The 12,911-nt window shown below is 35.6% G+C and overlaps 2 protein-coding genes across 2 annotated transcripts in view; one reads left to right on the forward strand and one right to left on the reverse strand.

Annotated features, from left to right (window-relative positions):
• Positions 1-152: 152 nt before the first annotated feature.
• Positions 153-8,485, forward strand: LOC111503562 (alanine--glyoxylate aminotransferase 2, mitochondrial). Its single transcript, XM_023157903.2, has 8 exons — positions 153-324; positions 1,648-1,832; positions 3,617-3,740; positions 4,038-4,226; positions 5,471-5,758; positions 5,815-6,036; positions 7,403-7,651; positions 7,707-8,485. Exons 1-8 carry the CDS (start codon positions 241-243, stop codon positions 7,797-7,799), a joined length of 1,434 nt encoding a protein of 477 aa, XP_023013671.2. The 5' UTR covers positions 153-240; the 3' UTR covers positions 7,800-8,485.
• Positions 8,486-8,744: 259 nt separating this feature from the next.
• Positions 8,745-12,911, reverse strand: part of Hexo2 (beta-hexosaminidase 2) — a 37,069-nt gene continuing 32,902 nt past the window's right edge. The window contains exons 7-9 of the mRNA XM_074172522.1: positions 11,146-11,363; positions 10,319-10,523; positions 8,745-9,003 (exon numbers count right to left, since the gene is read on the reverse strand). Coding sequence (XP_074028623.1) covers positions 8,773-9,003; positions 10,319-10,523; positions 11,146-11,363 — 654 coding nt within the window. The 3' untranslated portion in view covers positions 8,745-8,772. The remainder of the gene's footprint in view (positions 9,004-10,318; positions 10,524-11,145; positions 11,364-12,911) is intronic.

Raw genomic sequence — 12,911 nt, forward strand, 5'->3', positions numbered from 1 at the left:
CTTAGGAAATGAGTTCAAATGATCTTTACCTCAAAATGAACAAAAAAGAGCGCCAAAAATTAATATTTCGAGACGTGCAGTTTCCATCCTGCGAAAGAGGTCATGAACTCGAATATTCATTACATCAAATGACCATTGTTTGATAATTCCTTGATTTATTCAAACCTCGCCCGTTATTTCCAGACCTAAAATAGGTACTATACTTCAATAGTGTTTAACTTGCAAGTGCAGTCATCTACAATGAAAAAAGGGCTTCAATGTGTGAGAAAGTTTACTACAAAACCTCAACTTCCTGAATGTGATTTTACTCCAAAACCCTATAAGGTACCACTTTTTTATCTGAATACAGTAATAATGATTTCATTACATGCTTTTCTCATCTCCTTTCATTAGAAAGCTCATTTCAGTTCACGTTGTAGTTGAATTATTGTTTGATTTAACTAATTATTACATTTATCTAAGAAATCCTGAAAAGTCTTGGGAGGCAGAGGAGGGAAACACGATTTACTTAACAGTCTATGTAACTCATTCAAAAAGATGCATTAATAAATACTTAATAATGTATCAATATGCATTCGAGTCAATGTCCGATCGAACGGTCGAGCTTTTAGGGTCATTAACGTTAAAGACTCTTGGAATAATCAGTCAAACACTATCGATGGGTCATCAATTTGAATGCAGTAAAGTTTAACCTAGTCGATTCCGATTGTAATTAATGAAAAATAACGTATTACATTACAAATGAAGAGTTATCATTATGAAATTCTCGCAAACTCTAATAGGGTCTATACCAAAAGTTATGCACTTTTAGATAATCTATTTATCTATCTATCTATGTCTATCTGTCTATACTATTATAAATGTGAAAATTTGTGAGGATGTATGTATGTATGTTTGTGACTCTTTCACGCCTAAACGATTGAACGGATTCAGATGAAACTTTACATAAATACAGCTTATACATCAGAATTATAGATAACATTTGTGTTTTACACGAATCGTTTGAACGTAATCACGATAAGATTAACTTGACGCAACGCAGTAAGTCATTACGCATCGCGTCTACTGTAAGACGACGGGTGACGATGCGCGGGAGTAGAGGGGCGATCTAAGCAATGAAGCGCCATCGCCGAGAACGAGACCCAAACGGGGGCTGACGCGTGAGGGCAGACGCCGTTGACGGTTGTGTTAGTTTTGCGAATTTATTTATAGGCATCATAATTCAATTCTCGAAGCTATCATTACTTAGTGCAGTTGGCATATTTTTCTAGGTAATGTATTTTCAAAGTAAAAATATAAATTACTAGATGTTTCCCGCTTTTATATTAACGTACAGCCGAAGCTACTGAACCTAGAATCTTGAAATATACAGGTAGGTTCTTTGTATAGGGTAAATAAGCACCACGACAGGGAATCAGGAATTTTCACTTCAAAGGGAGAAAGATAGGGGCGGGCAACAACTAGTACGAAAATAAAATACAAAAATTAAATGAAGTTTAAGATTTTTGAAATGTTTGAGTTACTAACAGTTTTCAGGACATCCTTGTAATATGTAATATAATATATTATGTATTATGTAGTTGTTGCACATGACCAGATTCTTGAATAATATTTCTTGGTGATTGATCATGTTATTACTGATTTCAGGGTCTTTCTTACGATGAAATAACACAAATTAGGAAGAAAAATTTGAATCCAGCTTTGACGACATACTACAGTAAACCCCTGGCTTTGCATCAGGGGTATAAACAATGGCTGTTTGACATACATGGTAGAAGATACTTGGACATGTTTGCCGGTGTGTGTACAGTATCAGTTGGGCATTGCCATCCGTAAGCAAAAATTCACCAACATTTACTTATCTAATGTAATTTATGCACTCCCTTAAAAAAACCGTCTTATGAATATTCATTTTTCTGTTCACTAATCTAACGACGACCTTTGAAGTTGAGCATAGAAATACTCCATTAGTGTAGTATGTGTGCTTGTGCGAGACAGCAGCAAGACGTATGACGATACTGTCTGTTAACTCATTGCATGGAATTATGTTCATTTATGTTACGAAATCAAAGAAATATGCTGCGCTGCTGCGAGGAGGATATAAACAAATATGATTGCCGTCTTTTGTCATATACGAGTATTCGCGCAAGTAAAAGCACGTTATAGTCATTATTATATAATTTTATTTCTGCGGTCCATAGGCCCCGTTTCTCTTAATTCAGTCTTGTGGCTGCCGAGGCAGTTCTTCTTTCTCCGTGGTTACTAGTGCCTACAACCACGACCTTATAGATCTGGGAATCCACACCTCTTCTTGATTGTCATATGTGGTTTGGTCTTCTCGTCTTCTCTTTCATTTTGGTGAATTTTATTGTCAATGGAATTAGCGATCTATGCCTCCTTCAAGGCTATAGCAATCTATGTGTACGCGATCTGTCCACCTTTCCAAATTAATGTTATTTCTTCTGCTTCGCTCTGATATAGCATCCACTTCTTCTACTTGGTCTGAAGTCCGCACTTCATCTCGAGTTTCCTTGATCACCTTCCATTATTGTACACTTTCGACCAATTACGTTTAATTATTGGACGAACCGTTTCTTTTGTTACTCCTGTTTCTCCTGGTTGTTTTTTTATGATTCTTGTGTGAAAAATATTTAGAAATAGGTACGCCTTTAGTTCTCTTTCTTTCATTGTTCTAGTTACTCTTGTAAAGTTTTTTATTTCACTTTTTTGGCAATTTTTGTTTTTTTTTTGTTGTTCTGAAACATCTTCAGCTTCTTTTTTTTCTCCTTCTCATACATTCATTTTATTTTCAAAGGCGTTTCATCGTGGTTAGGAAGTAACTGCATGAAAATATATTCAAATAACGATTTGGAATGAAAAGTTTTGGCTTTTTAGTTATCCATCTCCAAACAAAAAAAAAGTAAGAAAGAAATTGACTCAAAACAAACTATTTGCAGTTTTATGACAATACTCTTTTATATATTACATTTTGTAGCGTTTTCATGAATGATATCTGTTTCAATTCCATAACGAAGATTTAGAGCAGAAACTGTAGAGGAAAAAGTGATTTTTGTGTAATTCAATGTTCATATGAAATTAGTTCTTTGGAACGGTCCTTTTCTTCCAGTTTGTACTTGAAAAGAACTTCTGTGCAAGATCTATACATTTCTGAAAATCGTTTATTTTGAAATTAAGTTCTTTCTTCCTTCATTTGTAAATTTCCAACATTTTTTGTTTGGAGTTGGAGAAGTAGGAAGTCAAAACGCCAATAACTTATCCCTCCATGAATATGCCCTTTTTCAATGTATTCAAATAAATATTTTACCACAAGTTGTAGGTAGGTACCTAACATTTCTTGAAGAAATATTAGTCAAGAATTGATTACCTGTAGGTGTATAAATTTCAAGAAATCTGTTTAAAATCTGTTTTTCCGTTAACCGGCTGTCGCACCCCTACGAAAGAAAACCCTCAGAAGTCGAAACTTGTGCGAGCTAAGGATTAACGAGGTCTTACTTTACCAGAACTTACAATTTTTGAGAAATAACATTAATTAGGATTAATTAAATTGAAAGACAAAACGGAAGTGATTATTGAAATTTGCTATTTTGTATTTCAGGAGAATTACTAAAGCAGTAACTGAACAAATGGAGATATTAGGACATTCAACAAATATTTATTATCATACAAAAGTGCACGAATACGCAAAGAAGTTGGCAGACAGTTTACCTGGAGATTTGAAGGTGAGGGATATATTGAAAATATTTCTTTTTATTGAATTTTGTAAATGTAATACCGTTTGAATTAAATCTAGGAAACCATGTCTTAATACGCTATATAATTGGAAGTGTAACATTCATTGTCTGTTTGCAAAAGCTTTTCTTCGAATTACTGGAAACAAATATGAGTCTTGAAACTAGTTACTTTTGTAAAGGAACTTGAAAGATTCAGAAAATAAGTGAAATAATTACTATTTTTTTTCAATTTGAAAAAGTTTCTTTCACATTCAAATATAAATTGTTATTTTTTTAATATTACAGTGCATTTACTTCGTAAATAGTGGATCAGAGGCGAATGATCTTGCGTTGTTGATGGCCAGGTCGTATACAGGTCGAAGCGATGTTGTGTCATTGAAAAATTGCTACCATGGAATGACTTACCAGACAATGGGATTGACATGTAACAATTATTATAAATATCCTGTTCCTGGGGCAGCAGGAATGTACAAAGTAAGGCTCGAAGCATTACACAGGATATCTGCAGATTAACTAAAAGGATAGATCATAAAAACTTTTACTGACGAATATTAAAGTACACTAATCTCACAACATTTTGTTGTGAGATTTTCACTGAATAGTTTCAAAAAAATTCAACACGTGTTTCACTATACAATAGCTTCTTCAGGCGCCTCTATACTGAGTATATGCCCGCCTATACTGAGCTTTGACACGCCTATACTGAGTAAAGACACGCCCATACTGAGTTAAGACACGCCTATTGTAGTGAGTATACACACTCCTGAAGAAGCTATTGTATAGCGAAACACGTGTTGCGTTTTTGTAAAACTGTGTAGTGAAAATCTCGCAATGTGAGTCGAATGAATCTCCTGTGATATGAATTTGAACGTTGTCCTTTTGCGTGATTTTGATAAATAGAAAGAACAATTTTTTTAAATTAAATCAAACTGCGTATCTTGAGAAACTCAGCGACTTTCATATAATTCAATTACATGAATGTAGTTGTTTTGAAAAAGCATTTTATTCCAGTTTGTATCCGAGAGTATCTTGTATGGATGATCTACACATCCCGGTAAAGATTTTTTTGAAATTAATGGCTTTTTCACTTCCTTTGCAAGTTTATCCCATTTTTTGTTTAAGATGGATATGTAGAAAACCAAAACCGTTCTTTGCCACTGAATTTAGTTTTTTGTATCAATTGGTACATAACAAAGTTATATTTAATCATGAAGAATAAACGGCATCAGATTGAAACCAAATTTTTAACTATACTAACTATACATTAGCTTCTTCAGGCGCCTCTATACTGAGTATATGCCCGTCTATACTGAGCATAGACACGCATATACTGAGTAAAAACACGCCCATACTGAGTTAAGACACGTCTATTATAGTGAGTATACACACTCCTGAAGAAGCTATTGTATAGCGAAACATGTGTTGCGTTTTTGTAAAACTGTGTAGTGAAAATCTCACAATGTGAGTCGAATGAATCTCCTGTGATATGAATTTGAACGTTGTCCTTTTGCGTGATTTTGGTAAATAGAAAGAACAATTTTTTTAAATTAAATCAAACTGCGACTTTCATATTGAAACCGAATTTTTAACGAATTGAAATGAAATGATGTGGTTGAATGAGTCTCCTTTGTTAAATTTACTTCTTAACGACTAAATTGGTAAGCAATTAAGACATGATATATGTGAATTTTGTAATCAGAACTGTTGTTTATTCTCAGACTCACAACCCAGACGTATACAACGGCATTTGGGGTGGAAACAAATGCCGTGACAGTCCCATTCAGACAGACAGACCGTGCTCTTGTTCGGGAGCCTGTGAAGCTGGTTTAAAGTATGTCGATCAGTTTGTAGAAGAATTGAATTTTAACATTCCTAAAAACGGCCTAGCGGCATTCTGGGCCGAGTCTATTCAAGGGGTAGGAGGAGCCGTGCAATATCCCAAAAATTACATCAAAAGTGTATATGATATTGTGAAGAAACATGGTGGTCTATTTGTTTCAGATGAGGTGAGAAATGACAATTGAAAAGTTCAGTTGAAACAATTTTGGTAACTTTTTATTAGGTTCAAACTGGTTTTGGCAGAACTGGTGACCATTTCTGGGGTTTTGAGTCTCATGGAATCGTCCCTGATATAGTTACGATGGCAAAAGGTATTGGAAATGGATATCCGCTAGCGGCTGTGGTAACTACTGAAGCTATCGCAAGTGGTTTATCTAAAGCTGGACATTTCAATACGTATGGCGGAAATCCTGTTGCTTGCACCATAGGGTTGACAGTTCTAGATGTAAGTTACCTACATACAAACATTTGGTTATTCTTTTTCAGATCAGTGGATCCATCAACCACTTTAGGAATATCTTTCATGATAGCTAGTACTCGATACATTGGAGAGAGATAAGCTAAACGAGTTCAAACGTGATAGTGAATTCCTAAATATCGACTTATGACGTATTACTATCGTTTGACAGTTTGCTATTATTGACTGAAAAGTTATCGTTGTTGTTCGTGTCATCTTGGCTTAAACAGGTTGAAGCCTGGCTCCCTTACCCTTTTGACTGATGTTCGTCAAAGAGACAAACGGACCAAGACTGAGTTATGGGATGACGGCATGAATGTCCGCAGACATCAGTGCCGCCCTTTACGTGGACCCCTACCTGGCTGGGGTGTTTGGATGAAGATATTGTTCATCTTTTGACGGAGGACATGAGGGCCTCACTCGACAGAGTGTCTGGGCCTTTTATATCGGGAGGGGTCGTCTAAAGCATTATCCATAGGTTCTCTAACTAACGGACTGAAAAGTTTCCATGGTTTTAATTCTATTATAGTACGAAAATAGCTGTCTAATATTCCGCATACTAAAATATTAGATTGACGTGTTACTACATGGTAGATCACCATGAAAAATGAAACTTTCTATGTTTTTTTGGTGGTAAAAACGTGGAAAGTTTCGTTTCTTATTTTTTATGAAATAATGGAACTGCCACAGTTGGGAAATGGAGTATAAAAAATAATGTATATAAATGAAATAATGACTATTTTGATAAAATTGACCCAGAATTCCAAAATTGGGTTACTTATTGATCGGTTTCATTAATGAAAGCAATTATTCATTGGAATGTTCCGACAGTCAGAGTCTCTGCACTACTGTAGTCCAACAACTGTTTGGTATTGAGCTTCGAAGGGCGAATAAACGCCTTGGAGTGTGCCTATACTGAAAGATTATGCCAGAAGTCCTTAAATCTTCTTGCCATCCACGTGTTCAATGTTTGTTTGGCAAAACCTGAAGCGCTGCCAATGACAGGTTCTGGTCCTATAAAGCTGCTTGCAGCACTCTCCTTTGCAAGAGAGTCAGCAGCCCTCCAGGCCAGTATGACCAGAAATCCAGACCAGAGACAATTTGTTGAGTCTTCCTATCGAGGACAGTCGTTTTTGGCAGTTTGCTACCAATTTAGACGGTGCTCAGTAGAAGCCAAGATCTTCCAACGCCGCTTGACTGTTCCAGAATATTTTTTTTGACTTCTATACGAGTCTAATCTTTACGGTTATTATTTGCTTCTAGAAATTTGCTGTTGAAATAGAATAGTATTTGAGAGATTGCGAACTGGAACAAAAAATGTACAGCAAACGAACTACTTGAAATTATATTTCAGATCATTCAAGAAGAGCAACTGCAGAAGAACTGTAAAGACGTTGGAACTTATATGCTACTAGCTTTAGCCAAGTTGAAATCCGAGTACTCGATCATTGGAGATGTGCGTGGTAAAGGTTTGATGATTGGAGTAGAATTGGTTCAGGACCGCGAAACAAGGAAACCTCTGAAAGCTTCAGATTTTATGAAGATCTGGGAACACACAAGAGATCTCGGGCTGATCATTGGCAAAGGTGGACTTCATGGAAATGTTTGTATAGAAATGAGACATTCTCGTTACTTTTGTTGTTATATCTTCATTTCAGGTCATCAGAATCAAACCGCCAATGTGTGTTACTAAAGAAGATGTGGATTTTACTTTAGAAGTTCTAGCAAGTGCTTTCGATTCGGTGAAATAAAGGACTTCTCATTTTATTGATCCATTGCGAATATTTGAAACACATACTAGGTTAATATAAGGAAAGTTCGTCTCTCAATTGAGAATTGTTACTTCGATTTGTTAAATTTATTTAGAGTCCAAATAATGAAATTGAATCTATAGGAGAGTGGATGGTATCTTCTCTCACCAGAACACCATTTTTAGCGCGATACAAAAACTCAGTCATTGATCACCAGATAAACCAATGTCTCTTGAAGTAGTGGTAAGGATTTTCAAAATGTCAATAATTCTGTGAACTATCTTTATGTTGTATTTGGAAGAAAAATAGCGCTAATCCATGACGTATTTACATTATACTTTGTAAGAATCTCACAGAATGATTTACAAAACCCCAACACGTGTCTCGTTAAACAATAGCTTCTTTAACGATTTTATATGTATGAAAACGCTTCAGGTAAGTGGGCAATATGCCACTGTACCATTTTATGGATATTCAGAGCGTGTTGTTCTCTGCTCATATATCAACCGAGTTTTTAAAGCCCCTTGTAACAGTAATCACTTCAGAGAGAATCGTTTACTTTTTATTATGAACTCTTTCAACCTTAACCCACTCACATTTTAAAGAAAAGAAAAGCAACTGGCTTCATCTATTGATTTTATTGTTAATTTGACATATAATTACTGAATATAGAATATAAGTAAGAATGGTCTTTAACTTTCATGTAATGCCTGAAAGAAATACTCACTTATTTTCTCAATAAATTTAATTATGATGAGAATGGGATGATACACATGAAGATAAACAAGAAAATTATGAACGCAAAAACAAGCGCTTTTCTCAATCACCAGAACTTCACCAATTATCTCCTGAAGTAGTTGGTAGTTGAAATATGCGTTGAGAAGGATATTGCAGTTCTGGTAATTGGAAAAAGTGCTTCTCTTTGGAGTCACTCTACTCTAGAGGTTCCAGTTATACTTTTTATTGGAAAAAATTATAAATAAGTTTTGCACTCTCCCTGATTATGAACACACCACAATGGCGTCACTGGTCCTGCGTTTATTCCCCTTTTGACTAATCTTGCTACTTGAGCGAAAAACCTAGTTTCAGCATACTGCGCGGAGCTTCTTGGATTGGTCCAAAGACGTTCTGCAGCTGCAGCTGCTCTGGGCCATATCCGTGATTCTATGTTGGAGTCATCCACTAGTTCTCCCCACATACAAACCTGAAATATATGAAACAATTTTTTTAGATGAATTTAAGTGAGTTCGGATGGACACCTTGTTATACCAGTGGCGACATCAGGGTGTTCTTTTCAACCAAAATATTGATTTTCTCGTTCAATGTACTTCAATTATGACTTGTGATGAAACATATTTGTATAGTAAAACTAATACTGAAGTAAATCACTTCGGATGTGCTATTCAGTTCACAGAAGAGATCATAAGCCTCTCCACTTACAACAGATTTTGGTGAAATGGGAGACACGTGGAGAACTCCTGGGCGTTTTTCTGCGCGTAACATATATTGCAAAACATTGTGCAAGTGGTTGTTACCATTTCAAAAGTCCTCATTTTAAAATACTATTAAAAGGGAAAACAGCTTTTTATTCAATGATGGAGAAGTAGAAAGTCAAAAGCTTTTTTCCCAAAAACTAATCTCTCCTAAATATATCCCCCTTTACAATTACTGAAAAGATACTACTGAGAATCAGTCTCAAGATTTTATGCTTTACGACAATTCCTGACCCTGCATTCATCAATTCTGAACTGGCTTTCACGGCCAATTGGAACCTGAAGTATACTACAGTACCATTCGACCCTTGACTTACTTAAGAGAGAGGGAAAAAGAAAATAAAAATACGATAAAAATTACGACTATAGTTATTCTTCTATTTCTGCCTATACTGGTAAAACCGATGAAAGTTCTAAACAGAACAATAGGATAGAGAGTGAATCCGAAAACTGGTTAAGAAATGGAATAAGAAGTAAATATTGAGTAACTGAAGAAAAAACGCTATGTAAGAGCTGATAAGTAAAGTTTGAAACCTCTGGATCGAAATGAATCTATTGAAAACTTTTTCCACGCCAGAACAAAAATACTGATGATTAAGACTACGGTAGTCTCAATCATCTACTGATGATGCTAACTTGGATAGCGAAAAGCGTGTCGAGAGACATGCGTGTCCTCGTGAGGGGAAAGTGTTTTCAATAGGTGAAAAAGTTGATTGGAGAATTGATGAGAGAATAAGTATATTGACTGAGAAAAAACTATACAATAAGTGAATATATTTTTTGAATATACCGTAATGTACAATGTACGGTAACTTCGCCAGTTCATCTAAAACAAAACATTGTTCCCACACACCAGAACTGCAACACCCTTATATGATTCTAGTATAGCCAACCATGTATGTGCGTGTGTGCGTGTGCATGTATATGTGTGTGCGGCGTTTATTTTGGAATTATTCTACGTCAGAGGTTCCAGTTTTTCGATAAAATGGTGTACTGAGTTGTCTTTTGTTATTATTTTTTACTCACTTCTCCACCTAACACCGCTTCATGGGAATAATCGTATACTTTATTTTCGTACACTTTCTTCCAGTTATAGTATTGAGTGGTACCCCAAAATCCATGATCTAAGTACCAGGCATCTTTTGTCGATACAATCACTCTATATCCCAATTTCAGTAAGTCCCCTATCAGAGCGTCTTGTGCTGTTGGTACCCACGTTTGAATGATGTATCTGCAAATTTTAAATACACATGAAACCACTTTAGGTTGAAGTATTCGGATGATTATATTTACAAGTGAAATACCCATTGTTACACTTCTGGCAGAAAATAAAAACTTAATTCAACCTCCTGAATGAGTCATTGTTCTTTCACATTCTCGTTAGGCTGACATGAGGTACCTGCTAAGTACCTAGCAGAGGTAACTATGATATAAATAAGGAGAATATAGTATGTAATTTAGTTTAATCTTCCTCTTGAAGATGATCACTTGTTGATCGAAACACGGTCGAGGTGTTAAAAATAACGGTTTGGTGTTGGGATAAAATTCCAGTAATATTTAGTGAGATGGAGAATCAAACAAAGTGGAAATTTTCTGTGGGTGCCATTTGAGAATACAGAGTTTGGGGTGACTTCTTATGAACTGCAATGGTAACAATGAATTCAAAGATAATCTCAGAAAGGCATTCTGACGTCTTTCAATACCGTCTTACTTTAATTTTTCTAGCCTTATTAGTAGGTGAGATATCTATAACACCCTGTATATTTATATAAAAAATTGATATGATTTCGATGTTCATTTCGCTACTATGTATTTTCAATAATCAATTCATTTATGCCACCCCTCATACATACCTTTCTTTTGGTAAATATTTCTTGATCACGTCAGGTTGCGTCAATTGACTTGTCCAAAGAACTACTGAAGAATGTTGATGACCAACTGCGCTATCGAAGGACTCCAATGCTTTCTTTTGATGTTCTGCCCATAAATCGTAAAATGTCTCGGAAGTTAAGGGTTTGTCTTTCAAATAATCGCGTATTTCCTGCGTTGAATTCCAACACGGAATGAAAACCTAGAACATTTGAAAATATATAACAAGATAATGCCTGAATAGATGGAGACAATTTTGACTATTAGTGGTTTGTGCGGTAATAATTCTAGAAGTGGAGAAATTTTAAAAACAAGAGTCAGGTGATTTTATAATTATATTCATGAACTGGGTTCGCGATGCAATATTTCAAATCATAGAGCTTTAATCTCATATAAGAATTTCAAGTTCACAAATTCATATTGTTCTGAGCATTGCTCCATACATAATTTCAATGATTTTCACTTTGAAAAACAAACCTGAGAAGAAGTCGAATAACGAAATAACAATCGAAATAACAATCATATAAATATGATTGTGCGTTTGCTACGTGCGTTTGCTACGAGGACGAATGTTATATCTCGAAGTTCCAGTAATGAATGAACGTTACATCTCGAAGTATAAGTAACGAAAGAACGTTATACCTCGAAGTCTCCCTAACGAAAGGACGTTATATCACGAAGTCTCAGTTACGAACGAACATTATATTTCGAAGTTTCAGTAATAAACGATCATTATATCTGGAAGTTTTGGTAACGATTGAACGTTATATCCCAAATTCTCAATAACGAACAAACTATACATCTCGAAGTCTCAGTAACGAATGAACGTTATATCACGAAGTCTCAGTAACGACCAAAAGTTATATCTAGAAGTCTCAGTAACAAACGATCATTATATCTGGAAGTCTCGGTAATGATTGAACGTTATATCTCGAATTCTCAGTAACGACCGATTGTTATATCTCTAGGTTTCAGTAATGAACGAAGGTTATATCTTGAAGTTTCGATAACGAACGAACGTTATGTCTCAAAGTTTCAATCACGAACAAATATTATACCTCGAAGCCTCAGTAACGAACAAACTTTACATCTTGAAGTCTCAGTAACGAACGATCATTCTATCTGGAAGTCTCGGTAACGATTGAACGTTATATCCCGAATTCTCAATAACGAACAAACTATACATCTCAAAGTCTCAGTAACGAATGAACGTTATATCACGAAGTCTCAGTAACGAACAAACGTTATATCTAGAAGTCTCAGTAACAAACGATCATTATATCTGGAAGTCTCGGTAATGATTGAACGTTATATCTCGAATTCTCAGTAACGACCAATTGTTATATCTCTAGGTCTCAGTAATGAACGAAGGTTATATCTCGGAGTTTCGATAACGAACGAACGTTATGTCTCAAAGTTTCAATCACGAACGAATGCATATCCAAATTTGGATATGCAGTTGGTTACCTCGTTCACAGGCAGATGGAGCGACGACAAACCTGTTGTTTGTTGTAGTCTTCAGCTTAGTTCGAGGAATGATACTCTGACGGAATTCGATTTTCAATTATCGGAAATCATCGACTTTATGTTGATGATATACACTACCTTGCACTGACGAGTGGCCAAACAGCCCGAAACCGGTCTGCAAGTGTGTTCCAATAATTGAAAATCTATTGCGGCAGTTGTATCGCCAACAGCATATGCAGGAATAACTTCAGTGAAGAATCCTGCACTGACACCTGTCGGATAT

This window comes from Leptinotarsa decemlineata, unplaced genomic scaffold (assembly GCF_025532065.1).
Source record: "Leptinotarsa decemlineata unplaced genomic scaffold, Ldec_3_MD MMD2_tig00000133_RagTag_RagTag, whole genome shotgun sequence".
In the NCBI taxonomy this organism is placed as follows: Eukaryota; Metazoa; Arthropoda; class Insecta; order Coleoptera; family Chrysomelidae; genus Leptinotarsa; species Leptinotarsa decemlineata.